At 45.5% G+C, this 27,726-nt stretch overlaps 1 protein-coding gene across 1 annotated transcript; it reads right to left on the bottom strand.

Moving 5' to 3' along the window:
* Positions 1-10,873: 10,873 nt before the first annotated feature.
* STYX (serine/threonine/tyrosine interacting protein) lies at positions 10,874-27,283 on the bottom strand. Its single transcript, XM_066607981.1, has 10 exons — positions 27,119-27,283; positions 22,370-22,402; positions 22,088-22,141; positions 20,644-20,741; positions 17,924-17,984; positions 14,863-14,899; positions 14,136-14,226; positions 13,311-13,383; positions 12,865-12,958; positions 10,874-11,529 (listed from the first exon to the last, which is right to left on the bottom strand). The coding sequence occupies exons 1-10, from the start codon at positions 27,173-27,175 to the stop codon at positions 11,456-11,458; spliced, it is 672 nt and encodes a 223-aa protein (XP_066464078.1). The 5' UTR covers positions 27,176-27,283; the 3' UTR covers positions 10,874-11,455.
* Between the last annotated feature and the right edge of the window lie 443 nt (positions 27,284-27,726).

Raw genomic sequence — 27,726 nt, 5'->3', positions numbered from 1 at the left:
TTTTTTAAATAAAAAAAATACAGACATCAAAGTCACTGGGTGTTATTCTTTCAACTTTACCGCCAACCCGTCTGGACAATCCACGTTTCCATATGCCCCATTCGGTCACTACTTTCATAGAGATGGGTCCTAAATAGAGATGAGCGAACGTACTCGGATAAGCACTACTCGTCCGAGTAATGTGCCTTATCCGAGTACCGCTGTACTCGTGCTGAAAGATTCGGGACGCTCCGCTGCTGACAGGTGAGTCGCAGCGGGGAGCGGGCGGGAGAGAAGGAGAGAAAGATCTCCCCTCCGTTCCTCCCCTGCAGCTCCCCGCTCCGCAGCGCGTCCCGAATCTTTCAGCACGAGTACAGCGGTACTCGGATAAGGCACATTACTCGGACGAGTAGTGCTTATCCGAGTACGTTCGCTCATCTCTAGTCCTAAACACAAAACTCCTCTTCGCAGTGGCTCTCTGCTCTAGTGCAACTCAGATGGTGGATGCAATGCACCCAAGTTTTAACTAGTTACCCAATCATTTGAAGGGGGGCCATGCAAAGATGTACATATGCAGCAGAGTTTAACACATAACTTTCTGTGGCAGAGTTTTATTCGTATAATTAACTTACAATGGCTTGTGGGATCTTAAGATAATCACTTAAGGCCCATTTAGACAACGATTATCGCTCCAAGCCGTCTTTTGTTCTGTGTAACTGTACTGACATGGTTAAGCTGTCGCTCATCGTTGTCTTTCAGCATGCTGAAAGACAACGATGAGCCTTATCAGGGATTCACAGCGGGATACAGCTAATATTGTTTCAGCTGTATCCCGCTCCCTGATGACAGGCGGGATGTGAGGAACACAGCGTCCAGAAGCATTCTCCATACCCCACACGGAGCACTCGGCTGTATAACAGCCGGGCGCTGCATGTAGAAAACAGCTGGATGCAGAAGACAAGCGGGGCCACCCCGCTTGTCTTCTACATCCTCTGCTGGGAGGGCTCGGCTGTATGACAGCCAGGCGCTCCAGCAGGGAACAGCTGGATGCAGAGAACAAGCGATCGATAACTAAAGGCTGATTTACACACAATGATTATCGCTCAAAATTCATCCAAACATCAGCTGTTGAGCGATCATTTTTGTGTGTAAATATGTGCCCATCATGCACTTACTGTGACTTTGTCCATCTTGGAGTGCAGCTCAGCATAAAAGCAATCATCCCTAATAAGAGAGACCACAGGCAGGGCTGATAATTATTAGCAGGAAGAACAATGGACATGTTTTTAAAGAACAGACCACCTGCTGTTCTGTGAATACATCTCCTGGCAGCTGAATTATATGCAAATGATGTAATTTAGCTGCCAATGGAAATTAACAGCTAAGTAACATCATTAGTACCTAATGCAAAATGATCGCTCAAAGCTGTCAGTTTCTGACTAATTTTGAGCAATCATCTGTGTGTAAATGGACCTTAAGTAAAGGTGCATTTAGACACAAAGATGATTGCTCAAAAGATGGCTTTTGAGCTATCATTTTGCATAATTTACTAATTGGTACTAATGCCTATTAGCCTGTGAGCTGCGGGGAGCTGTATTTATTCGACCATCCGCTGTTCTCTGAAAAAATTCTTTGTTCTGCCGCGCTGATTACAACTGAGACAATGTAATCAGCATTCCGCGGGCAAAACACAGCGTGCGGTCCTGCTTATCAGCTCTTCGGACGAACAATGGTTTTCAAGCAGAACTGAAAAACAGTCGTTCGGCAGAAACCTGAAAGATGGGCACACTTACACGCGCATGTCTAAATGGGCCTTAATGAAGTTAAAGTCTGTTCAATCATTACTTCCCCTACAGCTGCTTAGCATGTGGTTAAAAAAAAGCTGCATCTGACAGTCATTTGTTTGGCAATGCAGGCGTGTTAGTAACTGAAACTCATCTTGATCTGAAGGATGAAAAGTTACCCTGATCAGGACCGGTTTTGAGTGTTTGAATATCTTAATTGATATACAAATGTTGACTAAATGAAGCAAAAGTATATTAGAAGGATACTTGTCATACAACAATAAAGCTGTATTCACATAACTCTTAGGTCTCATGTCGATGGGCACGCATGGATTCCCAGTGCAGAACCTGTAGCGGATTCCAGTCGTGCCCGCAGCCATTGGGCCTTATTTTTACTCACCTGTCCAACGGCCGTGCAGGCCTTCTCAGTTGCAGCTAGATCTTCTTTCTTCTGCACGCTGGCCAGCATGCTGCGCGCATGTGCCATGTATTTATAAAACTCTCCTGCGAATCCACGGCACAGATGCAGTGCCAGATGCAGCTAAATATATCGGGAGTGCGCTGAAGAAAATAAATTGCTGGCAAACCAAGCAGCTGGTATATCAAATGAGTAACAATTCACCTGGTGCACAGTAATGTGCCTTAGCCGAGTATCTCCCCGCTCGTCTATTAAGATTCGGGAACCGCTGAGGCTGACAGGTGAGTCGCGGCGGGCGGAAGAGAGATATCTCCCCTCCATTCCTCCCCGCTCTCCCCCACAGCGGCCCCCGAATCTTTAACGACGAGCAGGGAGATACTCGTCTAAGGCACATTACTCGAACGAGTAGTGCCATAGCGAGTATACTCGCTCATCCTTAACGGTGTGATAATCCTGGTGGGGAAAACCCACCAATACCTCTTGTCCGAGTTGGCGTATCAGGTAAGTCTTTCATCCACGATCCAGGGGTCTGGAGAGACGCTAGAAGTCAAAGCAATCCGGTGCACAAATGCTTTAAAGTAAACTAGCCCAAGTAAAAGGAAAAAATATCCGTGCTCGTGTGGATCAGACTAACTATCAGTAACTAGTCCTCGAGATGTCAAGCAATATCAAACTATTTTATTAACGCGTTGTTCAATGTGTTAATAAAATAGTTTGATGTTACTCGACATCTCGAGGACTTACTGATAGTCTAATCCACACGAGCGCGGATATTTTTTTCCTTTTACTTGGGCTAGTCAGATGCAGCTGTGTCACGGATTGGATGGCTTCCGTTGACTTCAATGGAAGCCATCCGCACGGGAACCCGCAAAAAATGAAGCATGATGCATTTTTTCCGCGCATGTGAGCCACACGCTGGGAAAATGAGATCCGCAGGTATTTAATTACCTGCAGATGCCCAATGATTCCCTATGGGCATATTGAACTGCAGATCACTACAATTCAATTTTGCCTGTGGACATGAGGCCTTAATACCTCCTTTTGCCCTCCTATCATATATACTGTTTGCATCCACATTTTTTCCCAGAAGGGGAGTGGTGAAAAAATTCTATACCACCTATTCTTGATTTAAAAGACTATCACCAATTTATTTTCATTAATTAGAACCAGGTGGAGAAACATTACATTTTTCTAGTGTTTTCATGCTGATTTTAAGTTTTTTCCCTATTGGCTGGTCTATACATAACTGAGGGCTGCCATCTTACCTGAGCTTCATTTAACAGCATTTGGAGATTTTGCAGGGACTGTGAGTAGATAGGTTACACCTACTTTAATGGTGAATCCTGTGTTATCTGCATAGTGCACAGGCAAGATTACACTGAAAGGTAAAATTTTCTCTACAGAACAGGAAGGAACAGACTAGTATTGGGTTCGTGGTCAGTGTGAAAAAAGGGTGATTATACCTACCCGATAATCGGGTTTCCAGGAGTCTCCACGACAGCACCACCTGAGATCGCCTTCCTCCTGATAGGACCGGAACACACCGAGAGGTTAAAATCTCCCCCCGTCCCCCATCCCCCCTTCCTCAGTGTATTTTAACGAAACTGCCAGGGTAGGAACTAACTTAAATTTCTTTACCTATCTGGTATATCTAAAATTTTATTTATTATTATTTATATATATCTATATTTTTCTTTCGGGAGGGAATGTACGGGTGCTGTCGTGGAGACTCCTGGAAACCCGATTATCGGGTAGGTATAATCACCCTTTTCCCAGGTCGTCTCCACAACAGCACCACCTGAGACGTACCAACTAAAGCTATTTTTTAGGGTGGGATTGCCGCCGAGAGGACCTTACGCCCGAAGGTTATGTCCTCATCAAGTTGCACTTTTGTCAAACATTATAGGGTAAAAGTGTGTGGCTTCTTCCACACTGCTGCCTTGCATATTTGTGCCACGGAAGCCGAGCTATGCTCGGCCCATGAAGTCGCTACTGCCCTCGTGGAATGGGCTTTAAGAGTCGCGGGGGCCTCTTTCCCCAGGGTCCTGTAGGATTCGCTAATGGCCAGGCGGATCCACCGGGCTATTGCGCTTTTAGCCGCTTTTTTCCCCCGTTAGGGCCTGAGAATTGGACGAATAGGTTGTCGTCCTGCCTCCACGGACCTGTGGCCTCGATATACTTCAGGACCGCTCTCCTGCCGTCTAAGCAATTTAGGGCTCTCTCCTTCTCGGTTTTTGGGTTATTAACCTTCATGACATGGCCTATTTTGGCGTTGAGGACCAAGCGATTTTTTTGGTATTTTTCCATCTCCATTTTTCAAAAGCCATAACTTTTTTATTTTTCCGTAGACGCGGCCGTATAAGGGCTTGTTTTTTGCGTGGCGAACTGTAGTTTTTATCGATGCCAATTTTGGGTACATAGACTATATTGTAAAAATTTTTTTTTTTTTTAATGATAGAGAGAGCAAACGCATCAATTCTGCCATAGATTTTTTTATTTTTTTTTTACACTGTTAATCATGCAGCATAAATGAGACTTTCCATTTTTTCTGCAGACCGGTACGGTTACAACGATACCAAAATTCTAACATTTTTTTTTAGGTTTTCCCACTTTTCTGCAATAAAAACCCTTTTTTTTGGAAATCTTTTTTCTATTCTAAATTGCTGCATTCAAAGTCACGTAACTTTTTTATTTTTTGATGTACAGAGCTCTATGAGGGCTTATTTTTTGCGAGACGAGCTGTAGATTTTATTGGTACCATTTTGGCGTACATACGACTTTTTTGATCACTTTTATTGCGTTTTTAGTGAGGCAAAATGCCAAAAATGAGCATTTTGCCTCAGTTTTTTAGCTTTTTTTTTTTTAGCGTTTTTTTCGGTGCACAGTCAAAAGCATGTGCAACTTATTGTACGCATCGTTACGGACGCGACAATACCAAATATGTGGGGTTTTATTTTTTTTTTACCTTTTTTTATGCTAATCTGAGAAAGCATAAAAAATGGTTTTTTTACTCTTTTTTTACATTTTTTTAAATTCATTTTTTAAATCTTTCTTTTTTTTACACTGTTTGTGTCCCTCTGAGGGACTTTAATCACTGCCCTGATGATCGCTGTCATAAGGCATGGCAGAGCTACTGCTCTCCCATGCCTTATCGCTCATACAGCGATCTCAGGCATAGGCAATACAGGACGCCAGTGTCTGGCATCCTGTTGCCATGGTGACAGGCCGGGCTCTCGCGATGACATCGCGAGTTTCGGCCGGAGACACAGAGGGAGCCGCGCTCCCGCTGTGAACTCTTCCCCTGCCGCAATCTACTTAGATCGCGGCAGGGAAGGGGTTAAAAGTGGCGGGCGCATCTCCGATGTCCCCCCGCTGCTGCAGCGAGACGCCAGCTGTGACTGACAGCCGGCTCCCGCTGCGGGATAGCGCTAGATCATATGTGATCCCGCGCCATCTCCAGGACGTAAGTTTACGCCCTGTTGCGGGAAGTACCCCGCTCCCAGGACGTAAACTTACGCCCTGCAGCGGGAATGGGTTAAAGAACGAGGGGATTACTATGTTCTGTGCCCTATGGAATGGAGACACTACTTTAGGCAAGAAGGTCGGGTCCGTTTTGAAGACTAATTTGGTGTCTGTTATTTTGAGGAGCGGGTGGCGGATGGATAGGGCTTGTAGCTCGCTAACCCGTCTGACTGAGGAAATGGCCACTAGGAAAATTGTTTTAATTGTGAGCGTTCTTATTGAGAGCCCTTCAATTGGTTCAAAGGGTTCTGCCGACATAAACCTGGTCCTGAGGGCTAAGTTCCAGTCCGGACATTAGTAGGTCTAGGTCGCAACCTATCTGCCGCCGTCAGGAATCTACTGATCCACCTATCCCCCGCTAGCTTAGTATCGAAAAGGGCACTAAGGGCTGCCGTCTGGACCCTTAGGGTGCTCGGGGAGAGGCCCATGTCCAGCCCCTCCTGCAGGAAATCCAGGATTAATGGATGTCAGCACCGCTACTCGAGGAGTCCTTTCCCTGTCCCCAAGAGGTAAACCTCTTCCAGATCTTTTGGTAGATGCGGTTTCTTGTCTCTTTCCTACTTGCCAATAGTGTCCTGACTACCTTGTCTGAGAATCCTCTGCCTCTTAGTATGGATTCTTCAGTATCCAGGCTGTCAAGTGGAGTCTGCTTATATTGGGATGATTCAGAGGCCCCTGTGTTAGAAGACTCGCGTGAGCAGGAAGGGTGACAGGCTCCTGGATGCTCAGGTTCTTTAGAAGGCTGAACCAGCTCCTCCTTGGCCAGAAGGGAGACACTAGTATCAGGGTGCATGCCTGTGACCTGAAGTGCTACAGTACCCTTGGGATTAGTGGAATTGGGGGAAACGCGTACACCAGTTCTCCTCCCCAGTCCTGGCTCAGGGCGTCCAGTGCTGCTGGCCGGTCCTCTGGTCTGAGGGAGAATAAGTTCTCTACTTTGGCGTTGCGTCTGGACGCGAACAGGTCCAGTTGCGGGAGGACCCCACCTGTCCGTCATTACCCGGAATGCCTCCTGGGATAGAGACCATTCCCCTGGGTCTATACGCCTTCGGCTGAGGAAATCTGCCCTTTGATTCATGGATCCCTTCAGGTGTACCGCCGATTATGAGAGGATGCGGCCTTCTGCCCAGCGAAAGATTCTCAGAGATGCTTTGTAGGGCTGGCAACCTCGTGCCTCCCTGATGCCGAATATGGGCGACTGCCGTGACATTGTCCAATAGCACTCTTATGTGCTGGTTTCTTACCTCATCCCCCAGTTGCTGGAGGGCCTTCCAGATCGCCTGCAGCTCTCTGTAATTCGAGGACTGGTGTTTCATTCCCTGCGGCCATGGACCCTGTAGGAGCTTGTCTCCGACGTGCTTGCATCGGTTGTGACCTGCGTGGCCGGATTCTGTGTCCAGTGGACTCCCCTTCGCAGATTCCCTGGGGAAGTCCACCAGCGTAAGGATACCTTTTACTGAGTTCCTTATCTGCATTCTTCTCTCTAGCGAGGTTTGCTTGCTGTTCCATGCCGCGAGAACTGCAGCTTGCAGAGATCTGGTGTGCGCCTGAGCCCATGCCACCCCTGGGATGCACGATGTTAGGCTTCCCAGGAGGGACATAGCCTCCCGGATTGAGCATGACCGTCTTTGAAGGAAGGATTCTACCCTCAGTCGGATCTTGTGCGCTTTTGACTCGGGGAGAAAGGAGCATTGAGCTTCTGAATCTAGTGTTATGCCTAGAAACACCTTCTCCGTGGTGGGGTCTAGGCTGGACTTCTCCCAATTTATTAGCCATCCTAGAAATTGTAGTAGGTTGAGTACCGGCGCCAGGTTTTCTGTCAGGAGTTCTCTGGACTCGGCTATAATTAGAATGTTGTCTAGGTAGGGGTCTATGAGGATCGACCTCTGCCTTAGGTAGGCTGCAACCTCCGCCATGATCTTCGTGAAAATGCGGGGTGCAGAGGAGATTCCGAAGGGCAGGTATCTGAATTGGAGAGGTCTTATCCTCTTGCCCATCTCTATTGCGAATCTTACGTATTTTTGTGAGTCCTTGTGGATAGGTACATGGAAATAGGCGTCCTTCAAGTTGATCGAAGCCATATAGGCTCCCTTGGGGATCAACCTCGTTGCTGACGTGATTGACTCCATCCTGAACTTTCGGTATTTGACAAAGATGTTCATGGGTTTTAGATTTATTATCATGCGTGCTGCTGGGCTGGGGCCCGGAAGAAGGTCTTCCCTTTATATTGTTTCTCTTCCGGGAATCCTTTCCTTTTGTCTGATGCCTTTTCCAGGATCTTGTCCAGATCTGGACCTAAGAGGAACTGGCCGTGAAAAGGGAGCGAACATAATTTGCTTTTTGAAGCCAGGTCGCCTGACCATGACTTCAGCCACAGAACTCTTCTGGCAGAGTTGGTTAGGGCCGTTGTTTTTGCCGAGAGTTTCACTGACTCCGCCGCTGCGTCTGCCAAAAAATTTGTGGCCATTTTTAGTATGGGGAGGGAATCTATAATTTGCTCCCTCGGTGTTTTATTTGAAATATGCAGCTCCAGCTGCTCTAGCCATACCCCCAGGGTTCTAGCGGCACACGTGGCTGCGACCCCTGGTCTGAGTGTACTGGCGGCTGCCTCCCAGGATCTTAATAGGCCCTCTGCCTTCCGATCCATTGGGTCTTTCAGTTGTGTGGCGTCTTCAAAGGGCAAGGTTGTCCTTTTCACCACCTTAGCCACTGGGACGTCCACTCTGGGTATTTCTTCCCAACTTGAGCATACCCCCTCCTCAAACGGGTAGCGTCTCTTAACTCCCTTAGAGGAGAAGGATCCCGTGTCGGGTTTTTTCCACTCTTTATATATCAATTTGGATATATTGCTGTGGACTGGGAAGGTATGTTTTCGCCTCTCCCCCAAAGACCTCGTCTTGTATGGTGCGGGATTCCTTGGGTTCTTCCATCTTTAACGTCGCTCTAACGGATTTAATAAGCTCCATTAGATCTTCTCTATGGAAGAAGTATTTTTTATAGTCTTCTTCTGAGGACTCCTCGAGCACCAGCTCTTCTGGTTCTGATTCTGAACTCTCTTCAGAGTCTGAGTGCTCCTCTGGGCTATACGCCTTCCTCCGGCGTTTCGCCCCTGATGCAGTTTGTGGCGCTTTTGGAGTCGTCAGGGCTGACCGTACTTCCTCTCGGACAAGCTTCCTGACGTCCTCGAGGAATCCCCCCAATTCCTCCTTGACTAATTTAGCTACGCATGTTTTGCATAAAGACCTCACATGCGAAGCCGGCAGTCTTGCGCCACATTCTGCGCATTTTTTCGCCTTGGATCTGGGAGGGGCATCCTTTTTATCCCCCTGGCAGATAAACGAGAAAATTTTTTGCATATAAAGGAAGCAACATTCACACATAACACACCGAATATGCATACCTTATTTTGCCCCACTGGCTACTTACGGTTGCTGCGGCTGAACATTCCGCAACCTCTGGTGCTGGAGCACTCATGTCTTAACGCTGGTGCTGCAGACACTCTTGGGGCAAAAAGCCATATACTCAGAGTGGCTTTTAGTTGATCTGCACCATCTTCTCTCAGGTTCCTTTTGATTTTTTTGAATTTGGCGCCTTTAATTTTTAGCCCCGCCCCCTCCACGCGCCGGCTGAGCCCGCCGCGAAGACGTCATCGCGCTCGTCACGTGCCGCGGTGCCCCGCCCCCCTCCGTGCTCGTTAAGGGGAAGCAGGAAGCACCGCTCGGTCCTAAGCCAGCGTCCGAGGAGAGCTGGGACCCGCTTTGAACCCCCCATGGGCCGCCACAGGAGGAACCTGGCCCGGGGGAACCACCCCATGTGGCGTCCCGGGAGTCGTTCTGCAGAAAGGGAGGGCAGGCTGGGCCACTGCCCTCCGATCCGCCGGTAAGGACTTCAGGCTGGCGTCTCCACCAGCCCCTCTCGGTGATCCTGCCTCCTGGCAGGACAGGAAAACACTGGGGGGGGGGGGGGGGGGGATTTTAACCTCTCGGTGTTCCTGTCCTATCAGGAGGAAGGCGATCTCAGGTGGTGCTGTCATGGAGACGACCTGGGAAATGCTGAATTATTTTTAAAATTAGAAATATAGATTATGACCGAAAGTTTTAGGCCGTCTGCAGACGGGCGGAATTTCCGACCCTGGAAGTTGCCATAGGAATGTGTTAACAAACACAATCCTATGCAGACGGCTACGATATGGCCGCGCGAAATCGCACGCGGCAAGCAAATCGTCGCATGCTCTATTTCGCACAGAAACGTCACTCACTGGCCACAAGCTCCGCTCTGCGCATGCGCCGGCTGCCGGCACATGAAAGAGCCGGGGCCGCGGGAGCAGGTCAGTGTCACGCTGCTCTCTGCAGACGCTCGGGTCGGGTCCTGCGGCGAGAATTCTCGCAGCCGGATCCGACCCGGCCGTCTGCAGGCGGCCTTAGAAAAAAAAAAAAGTCACCAAAAGTTCTTAAATATCTAACACAAATGTGCTGTATGAAATAGGTTATCTTCTGGTGGCACATTCCTTTTAAGGGCTCTTTAACATGGGCGCGCCAGTTAGGAGTACACAGAACACGCTTGTATAGGAAACAATTGTTTCCTATAGAAGTATTCAGATGCAGGATTTGTAGCCGAGCAAAGCACTTGCATGTCTCAAAGATAAGACATGCAAGTGCTATGCCCGCACCTAGCTCTGTGGTGCGTGCAAAGATAGGACCTGTTCACGCGATCTTTACAGCTGTATAGTCACAATCTTTGCTCGTGGTTATACAGCACGGTAAAAAGAGCCCTCAGAGTAAGAGAAGAGACAGCGTAAAGAAAATTACACATAGGGGATGAATGGGAGCTGTATATACAAAATGGTAGTTTTTTTTTTCTTTTTAAATAGACAATTTACAAAGACGTCTCATTTAAATGATGTACCACAGTAATAAAAAATGGTTCCCAAAGTATATACACACTGTAAAAACCAAAACGTATCTATTTTGAATGAAAATAACTGCAGGAGTAAAACTGATGGATTTGCTTTTCCAAACAGATATTACACCTAACTTTTTCTTGTGCAATTAAATTCTTCCAAATTCAGCCGTCCTATCAGTTTTGCCCCTACCCCAAAGATCCATACTTGATCAGCCATTCTCTAACACTCTTATAATTACCAGCTATGCAAAAAAAATCCACTTCCATATTAAACTTACATCTGTTTATTTGAAAAACATCGAAACAATCTTATGTAGGAATAAGCTCCGTTTTTGTTTTCAGGCCAACGCCACAATATAAATTGCATATAAAAGGACTCTGATACTTTAGAAGGTGTACAATCTGCCCCAATGACCAGGGGCGGGTTTTCCCCCCCCCCCAAGTATATAACTGTTTGTTAAAAATTTCCAGAACTCCTAAACCTATAAAATGTATTTACAAAACAAAAGTTTAGCAAACATTTTTCATTACTAAAGCTTTTCTTATAAATTAAACAAATAACTTTAGGTAGAAACACATCGCCCGTTCATCGGTTGCATTGCATGAAATTACTCTATATTATACAAAAAAAATTCTTCAAGTATGAAAAAGTGCGTTATTGCAGTAATACCTCTTTGCACATCAAAAAGAGAAAAAAATTCTTCAGTAAAATGGCCGTGTAAAAAGCAGTAAAACAATCCGTGAATCCACTCATCCATGGAAAGTCCCGTTATTGACTGTGAAAGTACAATAGCAGCACCTGGACATTAAGGTGACATGATCCGTGATACTGGGCTCCTGTGGTTGGGAATCAGCCCTCGTGGGTCGCAGACACCTGCATATTCCCATGCTCCTCTTCCTCTTCAAGCGTCCGCTTTAGACTTCCTGAACATAAGGGACAAGGAAAAAAAAAAAAAGAGGGTGGAGTCAGCTGTCATAAAAGTGACAATTATAAGTCATTTCATAGAGCATTCCAAATCCCTTGCTTTGCAGTCACCACTAAGGTGGAGCTTACTAGCCCGTCAAGGTTGACGTCCCAGATGGTTCCATATATGTTCTATTGATCTGGTGACCGGGCAGCCATGGATGTGTGACAATGTTATGGAGGCTTCCTGTGACCCCCTTGTGTGTGCGGCCGAGCATTATCCTGCTAGAAAATGTCTCTTGGAAGCCGCCATGAGAGGAACACATGTGGCTGCAGGATGTCCTGAACATATCGCTGAGCTGTCATTGTCCCTCGTACCATTACTAGGGGTGACTGACTGTCATATGCGATGGCCCTCCATACAAACACACCAGCAGGGGCGGCAGTGTGCGGCTCCACAGCAAAGACAGGATTGAGGTTCTCATCTCTAGGTATCCAGACACAAACACAGCTGAGATTAGTACCTAAATGGATGGCATGGTAGATGTGTGTCACAGGCAGTACATATAATTGGCATCGTGAAACCAAATGTGCTTCAGCCAAGCACCCGGAAATGGTATTTGTAGACTCAGGGTCCTGTTATGATAGTGCCAGCAGTTTCTGGATGGCAGACAATGAAGCAGTTAAAGCTGCTCGTGTATGTAGGATGATCAGATGATCCTCTCTACTGGTGGTCTGTCGAGGGCGTCCTGAGCCCGGTCACCTTGTGAACATACCCTCACACATCCACTGGTCCCAACACCTAACAGTCTGGTCAGAACGGCCCAGGTGGCAGACAATTCATCAATACAACCATCCAGCTTCTCGCATTACAATAATGCATCTTCTCTCAAACTCTGTTAACGGAGCGAAGTCTCTTGGAGTCCGTTATAGAGGTGTGTAGAGGTCAAGACACACAAGGAGCCTCTGAGAGTCTTTTTATAGGCCAAGGGAGGTAAGACCGTTAAAAGGAAAAATGCCCAACCCTCAGGATAAGTAGTCGATAGAGGATTGGCGGGGGGGGGTCTGCTCTCGGGATCCCAGCACCAATGTCAGTGACAGAGCAGGAAATAGGTAACCTGAGGATAGGGCATAAATAGAAAAAAAAAGCCTGAATTCCCAGAAACCGCTTTAAATAACGGTACCATACTCCCATTTGAATGAGGCCTAAGACAAACCTAGCACTGTCACGACTTTATTTCAAGGACTGGGGGGACATGAGTGGTCAGCTCTTCTGGAGCAGCATATCCTATAGTCAGTGGTTACTTGTGAGTATACAATATCCAGCACTGTAAACAAACCTGCCAACAGCTTACCTGCAGCACCAGATTGTAAGGATAAAGTCCTCCCCAACTGCAGAGGAGACATCATTTTGATGGTTAATTTTGCTAGATAGATGGCTTCATATTCCTGCAGACAGACAGGATACAGAGCTAGCAATTACAAGACAAAGTGATGATAGGACAACTGATGAACCCATGAAGAGGGCCACAACCTGCCTTCAGTCACTACATTATGATAACTACATGGAAACTTGTAAGGCCCACTGTTTACAAGTTGTGGTAACCTGCATGATCACAATGGTCACGTAAGACAAATCAGTATTTTAGGGCAACTAAAAAAAGTTTTTTTTGGTTTTTTTTTTGCCAGCTTGGTCGTGCCAAGATATTACTGTGACTTGCAGATGAATGCAAGCGGATGTGTGGCCCAGATCTACAGCACCCAACAGAAAATATTCAAGGAAGTAAATATAAATCAATACCTGAAGTTGATGTACAAATCCAGCATTGGGATTAATGCAGAACCTTCTTTCTTGAACGTATGTGAAGGCATCCCTTGGAATAAAGATGTCAAGTCAGACAGTACATCGTATTGCATTGTATTCCTAATTGTCGATGTGATGCTAGATGATCTCAACCCTTGTACAGTGGGGATTCAGTGAATTTCCTCATTATCCAATTAAGATAAAAATCCAGTTTGGAGTAAAAAGTACAGTATATTAGAAAATTGGATCACTAGCAATTTCTTAAAATTGCTAAGACCACAGGATAGTTGCTATATTGCCCTTTATAGCAGCTTGTTAGCAGGCATTGCTTGCTGTAAAACAGTTGGTTTAGTAGTTAATGGTTTTGCATGGACAATCACGGCGAATATTAACCCCCAACCAGCCTACAGGATGCCCGAGTGCTCCAGCAACTATACCAATTCTGATTTCAGGCTTCCATTCCTGTGTTGATTACTATAGATCTTTATAGTCTCAGGAGTGGCCAGAACCCTGCTTCCATTTACACAGCCAGAGTTAAATAGTCTTAGCTGGCACAAGGGGAAGCTCCCCATATACAAATTTATACAACTTCCATTGAATTTTCCAATATATCATTAAGGAGAAGGCACGCCCCCTAGTGGTGGGCACAGACAGCATTTTATTATTTAGCTTTATGGCTATGTGAAGGGAACATAGACCACTGGAATGGAAAAAAAATTGAAACATCAAGTAGCGGCATGTAGCATTCACCTAAATGTGACGTGTGATGGAGGGTAGAGAAGAGATCAGGAGACACCTTGAATTTAGGTTTTTGTTCACTACCTGTATTTTACTCCAAAAGTTTCCATGATGTATGCAATAACCAAGGCAGCACTTCTAGAGATTCCTGCATTTCCGTGAATGAGGACTTTACCTGTATAAAATAAGAAGAATTATACATTAAAGGGGTTGTCTCGCGAAAGCCTCTGATTGGCTGGAATCGGCACATGTGACGGGGGCGGAGCTTCGCGATGACGCGTACAAGGGTGCGGAGCCAAAATGCCGGTGATGCCGAGACGAGCCGAATGGAGAAGATAGATCTGCGCAAGCGCGTCTAAAAAAGCAAGAAGACACCGAAGTTAGACGGAGCCATGGCAACGGGGACGCCAGCAACGGAGCAGGTAAGTGAATAACTTCTGTATGGCTCATATTTAATGCACGATGTATATTACAAAGTGCATTAATATGGCCATACAGAAGTGCTTAACCCCACTTGCTTTCGCGAGACAACCCCTTTAACTGGGGGAAAAAAAGCACCATACTCTACTCTAGTACCCTGCAGTATTCCACCATATATAAACGATTGCCGAGACCATGCAGAGCAGAGAGAACCCATACAAGTGCCGAGTCATCCCCTGCCATATCAGCCTGCACACAACACTAGAAGGCGCATTATTTAGCCAAAGCAGGGTAAGATCTTTGGTACATTTTCCAGCAGTTTCTACTCATCTTTGTAACAGGAAGAAATAAATGGTTATTTCTTGCTGAAGATGACTTGAGCAAAACTTACCTCCAGACTGTAAACATCCATCTATGAATTCCTTTGTCTACAAAAACAGAAAGAGAAGAATGATAAAAAGAACAAAGTGGATAAAGACAGAGGAGACCCTGCACAATGAGGAATTTAGAAATCCATATTGCATTTTTAGGAGAGTATCACATTCCAGTTAAAGTGGTTGTCCCATGAAAATATTGTTAAATCCAGCGCATAATTATAAACATTTTTGTATTTAAAAATGCATATATTCCCAGAAATTCTAGGACTAATGTCAGAATAGTGCCACCTGCTGTTTCTATTCTGTGTCCACCTCAGTACTTGTTCCAGGATGGACATATGCTCAGTCTATGCTGCACTGGGTATGTGGAGGGATCCCTGGTGTGGTAAGCAGGGGATTCTTGCTTCTCTGCAGTAATGGGCCATTTACAACAGGACAATTATCACTCACTTCTCGGTCACGGTCTTCAAGCTGGTTTTTCAGTCAGTTTAAAAACTATTGCTGGATCGGGGGCTTGTAGTTCTGTGTAAACGCTCCGCGCTTCACATAGAAGGTGAAGCACTGAGCAAGAAGCCTGCGATCCAGCTGTGAAGTCTGTTAGCGTAAAACACTCTGAACAAGTGCCAACTACCTTGGCGGTGACGTCAGCGCTCATACCCGACTCTCGGCCCGTGTAAAATGGCCATAAGACTATCTCCTATTATCTATCACCTGGTCAACATCTCATAACATGAAAGAAGTCGCTACAACTTTAGAAGCAGCTACTCTCTTCACCAGGAATTCCTCCACATACCCCATGGAGCAGAGACAGAAGCAGATGAAACAACTGCTGACATGGACACAACAGAAACAGCAGGTGGCAATATTATAAAATTAGTCCTGAAATATCTGGGGATATACATTTTTTTTTTAATTTAACAAATATTTATGGGCTGGATTGAACTAAAAACAGTATGTATTACAGGACAATCCCTTTAAACAGAACTTACATTGACAGGCAAAGTTTGAGCTACCCCACAAGTTCAATAAATATTGAGAATTACAACAAATGATTAACAAAGATTTTGCTGGTGAGTCAGGTGGCAATCTCTCTATAATGCACAATCCCTTTATAGATAGAAGAGGTAGATGACTCAGCTGGCCTATCACAATCTGTTACTAAAATGTCAAGCTAGGGCACCATTGACCTTTAAAGGAAAAAAAATAAATAAGAAGTGTGGATATTTAGGCCTGCTTAAGAACATACAATGATGGAATATTATAGCTAGATTCTCTCAGAGAGGCACATAAACTGTCACATATCCATCTGTTGAATAGAAAATACAGAACTCCGGCCTTCCTATATAATACCGGGCTCAGAGTCTTGCTAGACACATGCAGATTTATTACATACCGTATATACTCAAGTATTAGCCGACCCGAGTATAAGCCGAGTCAATAACTTTTACCACAAAAAAACTGGTAAAACTTACTGACTCAAGTATAAGCCAAGCTATACTCCAGTATATACTATGTAAAGAGAAAAAAAAAAGCAATACTCACCTCTCAGCTGGCGTCTGTGTCCCCGGCGCAATGCCGTCGCCTGGCGGTGCGGCAAGCTGCTTCAGTCTTCTCCCCGCTGTCATCTTCCTGGCTCGTTCAATTCCCCCGCCGTCAGCGCTGTGATTGGATTGAGCGCCGGCCAATCACAGCCGATGCTCAAACCAATCAAAGCCATTCGGTGACATCACTGAATGGCTGTGATTGGCTGGCGCTCGATAAACCAATCACAGCGCTTCCTCACACAGCACTGACGGTGGGGGAATTGAACAAGCCAGGGAGAAGACTGAAGCAGCTTGCCGCACCGCTTGAGAAAGACTCTACCTTCGCGAGTCGAAACGTTGCTGTAATCTGGTCGTTTTGGGAATAAAGATTCTTTCTACTGAAGACACATTGATTGTGCTGGATTTATCACGTGATTTTTACAATATAACATCGCCTGGTGCTGCTCTCTTATATACTGCATGCCGGGAAGAGCGACGCTTGCTGAGAGGTGAGTATTGCATTTTTTTTTTTTTTTACACCTCACTCGAGTATAAAAGCCGAGAATCCGGTCCTCTACGTGACTGTGCATTGTATCACCCAGATGAATTAGCATTGAAGATTGTACTGCGGACGTATCCATTTTTCTTGGGCAGATTTATCGCCCATCATGTGGCCACGTCCAAAATTTGTATACTTTTGGAAAGGGGTGATTGATTCAGTAAACTATATTCAGTCTATTTTTGCAACACATATGTATTTTGGGACATGTGGAGAATATACCTTCCTCAGAACCTGTAAAGCTAGCAGTAGCCGGGATATTCTATACGGCCAGGAGAGGTATTGCTCAAAGAGATCCAGAAATCTACTTCTACACAACCAGAATTTATGGATCAAAATGATTGGCTTGTTTCCAGGGAAAACAAAAAAAGTGTAATATTTGATATGGGGGAGGGATAAGGAAGAATGCTGAAGATCCTTGATCCATCTGGCTTGATCACTCTGGTGTCATCTGGCCCAATTTTACTAGGGATGGGCTCTTAGCATTTTTAATGCAATAGGAGTCCCAAGCTATTAGATCATATATTGGCTTCTGCAATTTTGTGCTCTGTATGTTATTATTTCAACTGTTTTTTGTTGTAGCTTGTGTACAGACTAAATACGGATGACCTGCTGAAGGGAAAGTCGATATATTAAACTGCACAGTATTTTCTGTGATGATATACTAACATTAGGTTTCTGAAATATGCATACCTGGTGTTACTTCTTGGGACGGGGGAAGGAAGAGAAGGGTATAAGTGTTTTTTGTTCTTTTTTAGTAAGGCGAAAAGTTCAATAAAAACTACATGATTAAAAAAATCCTACAGTCTACACTACATACTGCTTAAGAGCAGCACCGCCAATGGTCTATTTTGGATTCTGATGCCTTCTACACACTGAATGAAAGACAATGCAAAAACGTCCACAATGGCCATTTATTATGGATCAACCAGGTTAGAGCCCAATGTTCGATTCTTCTATAGTTTCAGTCTACTTGGAACTCACAGAACTTACCATAGGGAAAAACCGTATAATGTTTTCAATCGTGTTATCTGCAATATCCAGCACTAAATATCTGTGAACCAAGAAAATGAATGATCAGTATGGTCATGAAGAACACATGAACCAAGTGTGTATATAAAACATTAAATTATGTTTATACAAATATACGCATTGTCAAAAATAAACCCTCCCCTAGGAGTTGTCGGAATGGTATGAAACTGTGTGCGATTGTAACATTGATCTAAGTGAGGGATTACAATATCAGCAAAAAAAAAAGGATAATTTATTGAGGAAAACTGACCACTTGAAAAGGAGGCTCTAGTACCCCGTTGTACCACCTCTAGCTTGGATACAAGATGTGATACGGGTAGGCATGGAGGCTCTAGTACCCCGTTGTACCACCTCTAGCTTGGATACAAGATGTGATACAGGCAGGAAAGAAATCATGCAGGTTCTGTATGGTATCCTGCGTCATATTGGTCAAACTCGTAGACTGTCAAAGTTGGCGTCGAAGATGGTCCCATACATGTTCTATTTGTGATAAATCTGGTGACCAGACAAGCCACAGAGGCATTATTGCCTGTTGCAATGTTATGAGGACATTCCTGTGTGTGCGGCCAAGCATTATCCTGATGGAAAATGCCTCTTGGAAGCCGCAATGAGAGACAAGTGGCTACAGGAGGTCTGAACCCACTGATGAGCTGTCGCTGTCCTATGTACCACTACTAGGGGTAACCAACTGTTATATGTGATGGCCCCTCAAATCATCACACCAGCAGAGGGAGCAGTGTGCCGCTGTACAGGAAAGGTAAGCTCAAGGTGCTCACTTCTAGTTCCAGACACAAACATGTCCATTGTTAGTGTCCAAACTAAAGCTTAGTCACTCTCTAGCAGTCCAGTTTCGTTGTTCATGAAATCACTGAAAAGAGAGGCGACGGTGGGTGTCAAAGGCAGTTCATGTAATGTGCGCTACGAGACTAAATGTCCTTCAGTCAAGCACCTGGAAATGGCTCCAGACACATGAGCCTGTAATGATGGTGCCATCTGTCTCTGGATGGCAGACAAATGGAACAGTTGGAGCTACTCATGCTTGTTGGACGATCAGATGATCCTCTACTGGTGGTCTGTTGAGGGTGTCCCGAGTCTGGTCGCCTTGTGAACGTACCCTCCCATAACCACTAGTCCTGACACCTTCTTACAGTCTGGTCAGTAGGACCCAGGTGGCGGGCTATTGAGCAATACGACCATCCAACTTTAACATTCCCACAATGTGCCCCTCACAAAACCTGTTAACTGGGTGAAATCTCTGATTGCGTAGAAGAGGTGTCTGTTGGTCAACAAGCTCTACACAAGTAGAAAAAGAGGTCACTACACATAAGGAGTCCAACTTTGCTGCCTTTATCTGCTTTTTACATAAGTTATTTTTTTCCTTATAGGTTTTTGGTGCTTCATTGCTGCCTCCTTTTTTTAGGAGTTTAAATGCTTTCTTTTTCTGTATATTGCCCCCTTTACATATTTATTGAGCCACATTTGTTCTCCTTTTCCTAACCCTTTTATTCTTGCAAGGTACGAACTGCTTAAAGTATTTAAGATGTTTTTAAACATTTCCCATTTATGGTCTGTACTCTTCTTTCTGAGGACATTGTCCCAGTCAATACGGTTAAGGCCATCTCTGAGCCGATTGAACTTTGCCTTCCTAAAGTTTAGAATTTGCATAGCTCTGTGATAAAACTCCCTTAGTGGCTGAAGTGCAATCTCTTTTATGGGTATTGCAATACTAGCTTTGATATATATTTTTATTACCATACCATGTAGAATATTGTTTGGAGGATATGTACTGCTTTACTAGATTCCACTATTTGAGATTTAGGCGATTTTTCTGCTTTTTAAAAGGTTTTTGTCCATCTTTCGTTTCCATGTTTGTATTAAATAAAGATCTTTTTGTTGCATTTCTTTCTGGAAGTGTACACCATTTCTCTAAGGCTGGGCTCCCACAGGGCAGAATACCGCCAGAAATATTGCTGTTTCGCTGCAGCGAAAAAACGCGAGATTTCCGCCAGGAAAGCGGTGCTCCAAAACCCGAGGCACTTAGCCGCAGGTTTTGGAGCGGCTTGGACGCATGCTTTTCCATTGCGATCGGTATTCCCATAGAGGAGAGCACAGCCGCAACAGGAAAAAAAAAAAAAGTTGACATGCTGCGACCGAGGAACCCGCACAGCAGCGCCAGCTTTTTACGACTTTGCGGCGACAGATTTACCATCCTGTGTGGACGAGATTTTTGACAAATCTCGTCTACATGGCTGGCCAATCCCAGGATTAGCGGCCGCAGGTGGATTTGCCGCAGTGAAATCCCGGACGGAATTTCAGCCGCAAATTCACCCTGTGTGAACCCAGCCTAAGAGTTTACTTTTGTCCTTTACCGAGTTCACTTGTTAGATACTCCATGGCTGCATCTCTATTGTAATCACATAAGTGCCCATCTATCATTTTTTCCCCTTGTTCTTTTTTGAGCAATTACCACCAGTTCAATCTGTGGCTACATGTTCCAAAATCTAGTAGACAGCCTTCCTAAAAGAGTCCAGAGTGTTACAGCAGTGGTTAGAGGGACCCTTATGGATTTGGAACAAGATCACCAAGTACATAGTCAGTGGTGCACACACTATTTCACAGATCAGATCCCCAATAAATAGAAAACCCACAGCAAATTAAACCTAGAACTTTATATCACTTACCGAAATAGGTGTTGAAAGTTTGGTTTGATGAAATTAGCTTCAATGCTTTGTCTTATACAGACTATGTGCGTTATGCCGTATTTCTGGAGTATGGAGAGCTGAAATAAATAAGAAATAAGCAACTTGTAAAACAGGATCCTAAAAAGGCAATTGTGTTCATACAGAAACAGTGCTATTTATTTACAGCGGCCCTCCAGGCTGGGACAAAGATTCACTGTATAAGGCCGCCTGCAGACGAGCGGGTCGGATCCGGCAGCGAGAATTCTCGCCGCGCGATCCGACCCGAGCGCCTGCAGGGACGAGCGCGTACTCACCCGCGCCTGGCGGCCCCGGCTCTTTCATGTGCCGGCTGCCGCGCAGCCGGCGCATGCGCAGACCGGAGCCGGCGGCCGGGTGAGTGCGTGCCCCGCAGAAAATTAGAACATGCCGCGGTTTGTTTGCCGCGCGAGATTTCGCGCGGCCAAACCGCGGCCGTCTGCATAGGAGTGCGTATTTTAATGCACTCCTATGCAAACTTTCAGCGGCGGAAATCCCGCGGCGGGATTTCCGCTCGTCTGCAGGCGGCCTAAGTGAATGAGAACGACCCATATTTTAACCAAACAATTAGTGATCGAGCCAACCATGATTTTTATGCCTGCATAAGATGAACGAAAAGCGAACGATTTATCGTCTGTTGTTCAATTCTTGGCTGCGTTTACACTAAAGTATTATTCAGTTTCGCTCATCTGAAAGACTTTTTGAACAATTGTTCCTGGACCTTAAGGGCTAATGCCCATGGAACGGATTTCTGCCGTGTTTCAGGCGGTGGAAAACAGTGGTGTTATCCTGCAGCTATTAGGTTCTAGTGAACCTAATAGCTCAATGTTCACCCTGCAGAATTCCATCAAATGAAAGAAACCGCGGCATGCTATAATTTCCGCTGGAAAACGCACATCCGGCTTCCATTGTAGTCAATGGAAGCCGTCTGTCACGCAATACTTCCGCTGTGAGCACAGAGGAAATATTCCGTGATTACACGTCACCGCCGGCACGTCATGCTCTGTATTGCGCATGTGCAGGCTTGCCAGATGGAACTCGCGTGGCGGATCCGGAGAGGCGAGTATGGTGTCTTTGAGAGGGGGGGGGGGGGGGGCACCATGTCACACTCTGGTGCGATATTCCGCTGACGGAGTCCGACACGGCCGTGGGCACGAGGCCTAAGACACTACACCTGCTTTGACTGACCAGTGATGCCCACGTGAACAGTGCTGGCCAATCAAAGCCATATGTATTATCTTAGACTACCAGGCAACTACCACAGTGCATCAGGTAGTCAGAGAAGTGGTGCAGCTATCTTTACTTTCTTTAGGCCTGGAGTGTTGCTTCAAATGGAGCCAAAATTATAGCAATAAGCGACCATCGTCTGTTTACAAATAATCCAGTTGCACATTGGGGGTATACACACCTTGCTCTTCATTGCTGCAGAGTACGGACCCAAAAACAAGCCAGGTAAAATTTCCTAGAATAAATAATAATACAGATTACAAACTACAGGGGTTAAACTGGAATATCGCCATCCTCTTTTCTCTAATCAGAGTTGTGGCAGGAGCTGCTGAAAAATATAGATGTAGTCGAGTTTGGCACCATATGTGTGGTTTGCCATAGAACAAAAAACAAAACAAGAAAAAAGAAAAAAACAACTTCTGAAGTAGTGCAGGGCACACAAGAAGGAAAATGGCAACTTTACCTGCATCTCCCTCCTCATTGGATAACTCCAGTCCTGATGGAAGAGAAAACAGATGAGATGGTGTCATCTTGGTGTAGCTCACCCTGACTTGCCATTACTTTTACTGAGTCAAAGGAGCACCAGAATCATCTGCTATATGTATAAAATAGGATTACAGGTTCAGTATATTGGGAGGGGGGACAGGCAGGTACATGGAGTGCGCATGTCTCCCCAGCCTTACATCAACAAGGGGACCTCGCAAGTCCTTCAAATATGAATTACCAACTTCGCACCAGGCGACTTGTCATCAAATTGACGACTATTTTTTTTTGCTCGGTAAGCTGAAAAGAAACTAGTGACCTATTGCTCGTCACCCTGCCGTGGCCATGTTTACACTGAATGACTATCGTTGGAATCTGCTCTTTAGGTCGCTTTTACACGCCTGAGAAACTCGCATGGGATTTGAGCATTACAAGGTGGGCGAATATAAACCCCATTATTTTGATTGGAGTCATACCCACAAATGAGGTTTTCCCGCACCGTGTCGTGGCATGTTCTATCTCTTCGCATTCATTGGAACACAGCACCCATTGATTTCAATAGGACCTTTAATGCATCGCATGGCTCTTGCATTGAAACCAATGGGAAGCGCTTCCAATAATCTATCACTCGCGAAACTCGCAGGAGTGTATCGAAAATTCACAGATGCAATTCACTTTTGCCTGAAAATCACTTTGCATCCATGGGTAAATTGCATGTTCACAAGTGCGATATTGGGCCGCATTTCTCAGCCAGATATTGTGCTTGCCCATGTATAGGTAGCCTAAGGCTTCTTTCCCACGAGCGTATATCAGCCGGACGTTTTCACGGCCCGCTGATACATGCTGTGATCTGACGCATTGCATTCCAATGCATCAGCTCACATGGCCGTATTTCTGAGATGTAAAAACGCCCAGCCAGTTGGGCGTTTTTACACTGCGCCAAAATGATAGTCCTGGAACTATCTTTTGGGCCTAAATACGTCAGCTGCTGCATGGGCTCCTATGGGAGCCAATGGCAGCGGCCGGAGGTGGGAGGGAATTTAGCATCGTGGCTGCTAAACTCCCTCCCTCTGCTCTCCTCCACCTGTGCAGGCTCACCCGTCCTCTCCTCCCCGCTGGCTCTGCAATGGGAGGGGGTGGAACGAGGGTGGAGCTATGCGCCGTCCCACCTCCTCCCATTGCTGGCTGTGGACAGCCCTCTACTCGCCCCATTTTCCATAGCCATCAATGGGAAGAGGCGGGATGGTGCTTAGTAACCCCCTCCCCATTCCCATACCCCTGTCCTGCCCCCTCCCATTGCAAAGAACGAGCTGGGAGGAGGAGAGAGGTGAGCTTGCGATGGGGAGGGAGGGAAAAAAGATGATGGCATGGTAGTCTTGGCACGTATGCGGCAAGACCCATGCCATCTGAACAGGCCACCAAAGTTTGATTTTTGCGCCGTTCAGCAATTTTCTCTCTCCCAACATAGCGTATATTGGCAGGTCGTGAAAACGTGGGAAAGAAGCCTTAGAGTGACTATTGGGCTGATAGTTGCCCTGTGTAAAGGTACCTTTATAAAGCTGACCATAGACCTTGGGCTTCTTTCACACATCATTTTCACTACATTGTGGCTTTCCATCTTAAGGATCAATCTGAATAGTTGATAGCGGTCATCAGATGGATCCCTAATTAGAACCATGGGATTTAATGAGTCAGATGAAGATCACTTTAGTGTCCTTTTGACATGATTTCTGTAAGTTACCATCTTTTTGGAGGACAGAAGAGTGCAGCTGATTACGTCCTCTAAAAACGATGGAAACAAGTGAAAACCACTGGTACGGCAGACTGTCAGTCCGGCCCTGGAGACAAGTTAAAATTTACATTACATCCATAGGATACAGTCTCGTTCTGATAAACAAGCAGGGCCCCATTCACTTACAGCAAGCAGAGATATTGAACGCAATGAATTAAAATATATTAGAAAGCTGAAGGACTTTGTATCGAATCAGATAAGCTCTGATGATTGGCTGCATGTTATATGTCTGGGCAAATTATAACAACAGACTAGTGGTGAAGCATGGAAATGTCAGGGAGGGGTTTAACCCTTTCTTTCCCTAGGTTTTTCATCATCTCACCTCAACAACAGCATTTTTATTTTTCTGTCAGTGGGGATGTGGGAGGTCTTTTTTGTGGAACGATTTGTAGCTTGAGATGACACCAACCTTGGGATACACGCGACTATTCTGATTACCTTTCATTGCGTTTTTTGGGAGGGAGATGATCAAAAAAAAAAAATGGCGAGTCTAGCTTTTTTTTTTGTTACATGCCATTCACCGTGCAGGATAACTAATATTTTTATAGTCCAAGTGATTCCAAAAACCGTGATATCTATTATGTATTTTTTTCCCCATAAAAGGGGATTTTGTGGGAAAAGAATGTTTTTTGTTTTAAACATTTTTTGGTCCCTCAAGGAGACTTGAGGATGTGCTTGTTTGATCTCTGGTATACTACACTGCACTACCTATGTAGTGCAGTGTATCTAACAGTTTACATGGGTAATGTGTCATGGGCTACAGGCAGAGTCAAATAGGCTAACTTACATGGCAGACCCATAGATCTTGATCAGGCTTCCAGCTACATTGGCAACCCATAACAGGATACTGAAGTATGACAAGAGAGCTCCTCCCCGTTAACTGCTTATATGCCATGTTCGCTATTGAATGTGGCATGTAAGAGGTTAAACAGCCAAGATCTGAAGTTCCTCCACTCCCAGCTGTCATGACTCGAGTCCTGTGCCGGCCTGAGGTTGTATTTACACAGGCATGCGCAATTTTGCTCAGTGAAATGCTGACTGTTTTCCATGCGTTTGCTATGCAGTCTTGTGATTTTTCACACAAAATTTCCATCCACTTACCACACGTTTTTCGCTGCTCTGCACTTCTTGCTTTTTTTTTTTTTCTATGTGCTCCCGATAGTAACGTTTTAAATACAGATTACACTAGCATGCGATTACGATCCTTTTTTGCACATGTGAACAAACCCGTTGAAGTCAATAGGTTCTACTTCCTCCGTACTGTGCGCGCCAATTTTTTGTGCACAAACACTTCCGTGTAAATCTGGACTTCGGGTGCGTTCACATGTAGTGTACTATGGGGTGGGTCGTTTCAAAAATTACCATATTTTGCGTTGCAGATTTTGGTGTTGATCTTGATGCCAATTTCACCCTTTTAATTGAATGCTCTAGTCATCTAGGCCCCCATCTTGTAAAAACATGGATGACTAGGATGTAGCTTGATTGTTTTATCGGAAAGGTCTTACCATTGTAATATCATAACTTTATCATTTTAAAAAAAATATGAGTCGGAGTCCGGGAAAACTGAGAAGTCGGAGGTTTAGCTTACCACCTCCACAGCCCTGTTAGTGAGCCCCCTTAAAAACACACACTGGAGGCTACAAGTTGAGTATCGCCCTTTTACATGGGCCAATTCTCGTTTGAACAAGCGAGTGACGTCACCGCTAGCTCGTTCACAATCATTCGCGGTTGTGCAGCCTGTATAGACAGGCAGATCGCTGAGAACCGCTCACTTCTCGGTCAGTAATTTACATACTGTGTTACGCAGGGTGCGTTTACACGCAACAAGAATGAGCGAGCCGGTGATGTTCCTGCAGGCTGAAACTGAGCGACAAACAAAAAGCGAAGTAGTGCCGGACGGCTTCACGTTTAGACGATATCCATTATCGTGTTTTCATTTGGGCAAATCTTGGGTGATAATCATTATGTATAAATGGGCCTTAAACCTCGCTATTGGTATACTCCGTGCGATATGTCAGCCATTGGCCAAACTGTACTGTGGCTGACCCTATTTTGGGGCTGTCTGGTTATACCATGGACACAGCACAGCCTCATGATAGCCTACAAGGCTATACAGACAACCAATTAAGAATTTTTTTTTTTTCATATAAACCAATTGTTTGCGTGGTGGGAAAAAAATTAAAAAATAAAATCATTGGCGTCCCATACTTGTCCATCAAAAAAAAAACAAAAAAAAACTTTATCAAGTTTATCAAAGCTGACACATACAACCCGACCGGCGGCCAAACTGATGATTCAGGTACTGAGGACTACGGGGCATACTGGGTCTACCCCGCCTGGATCAACCAGGCTGACAGGTCTCCTCCTATGCACCAATAGGAAGAAGTCAGCGGGGCGGCCCGAGACCCCAAGCAGATTCAGAATAAAACACGAGTGCAGCGGCCGACATTACCGTGTCAGTTCACAGTCTGCTATAGGGCAGTAACTATATGACGTCCCTGTACACCATACAGGGTCATTAGACACCTGTAGTGTTCTATATAACGCCTTGGCGTATACACCATATAGCACACTATATTATACGCCGCCCATAGTGTTCCATATAACACCTCAGCGTATACCCTGTATACAACACAGTATTATACTCCACCCATAGGGTTCCATATAAAGCAGTGCGTTATACGCTTATCTGCACTGAAGTGAATATTGACTCTTCCGTACGGTTAGACATAATATATGCGCCTTATAGAAACAGTTGGCTTTTCCTGCACATAAGCAACACCACAAGTAAGAAGAGCTGAAGCCTAGAAGGGAATTTCCTTTCGCCTCAGATACGGGATATCTCCCGCACATTGTAACAATACTGTTATATAACACACAGGTGCCGCAACACTGTAACAACCCTGCGGTCACGTGACCCGCCGCGGCTTCTCTCACCTCAGCGGCCTCCTTGCATTGCGGGAGGGAGGGGAACTGCAGCTTCACGTTCTCCATGCTGTGCCCAGCACACCGCTGTTACTCTACCAGGCCGGGACCGCCCGGGCCATTCTGCTCTCTACAGACCTCCCCGCTCGTCCCTGTCACGTCCTACGTGGACGCGCGCACGTCACCTGCACACTGCGGCGCAGCGTTATGACGTCACACGCACACGGTGCTCTTCTGCCCGTCGGTATTTTCCGTTTGTTATATGTTGCATAAATGTTTCTATGTCGGTTTTCACGGGTTTGCTGTCTCCAGGTTATTGTTTTGACGCTATTGTTAGAGGTCGCGCGCATGGACTACAAATCCCAGTAAGATCAGCCGGCTTAGTGTATGGCAAAGCATGATGGGAGTTGTAGTTCAGCTGTCAGGGTAGGCGCTGACAGGACACATACATTAGATTTTTCTCTGCTTTGAAGACTAATGTTGACCATAGTCGTTAAAGGGTTAGTGCCAGGATATCAATGGTGGCTCAGTGGTTAGGGTGCCCCATGACAAGCGTATCACACACTACATGTCAGTTTAGATTTCTTACTATTATTCCACATTAAGAATTGATGTCACTT

This window comes from Eleutherodactylus coqui, chromosome 6 (genome assembly GCF_035609145.1).
Source record: "Eleutherodactylus coqui strain aEleCoq1 chromosome 6, aEleCoq1.hap1, whole genome shotgun sequence".
Classification (NCBI taxonomy): domain Eukaryota; kingdom Metazoa; phylum Chordata; class Amphibia; order Anura; family Eleutherodactylidae; genus Eleutherodactylus; species Eleutherodactylus coqui.
This window is presented reverse-complemented; position numbering and strand designations above follow the sequence as displayed.

What these genes read in the sequence shown, in the direction of transcription:
- STYX (XM_066607981.1), bottom strand. Translation starts at nt 27,175, where the DNA reads ATGGAGAACGTGAAGCTGCAGTTCCCCTCCCTCCCGCAATGCAAGGAG. An exon ending in TTATACGGTTTTTCCCTATG is followed by an intron (nt 14,900 to 17,923) that starts GTAAGTTCTGTG and finishes CTGTTTTTGTAG; the next exon opens with ACAAAGGAATTCATAGATGG. An exon ending in GATTTGTACATCAACTTCAG is followed by an intron (nt 12,959 to 13,310) that starts GTATTGATTTAT and finishes GTCTGTCTGCAG; the next exon opens with GAATATGAAGCCATCTATCT.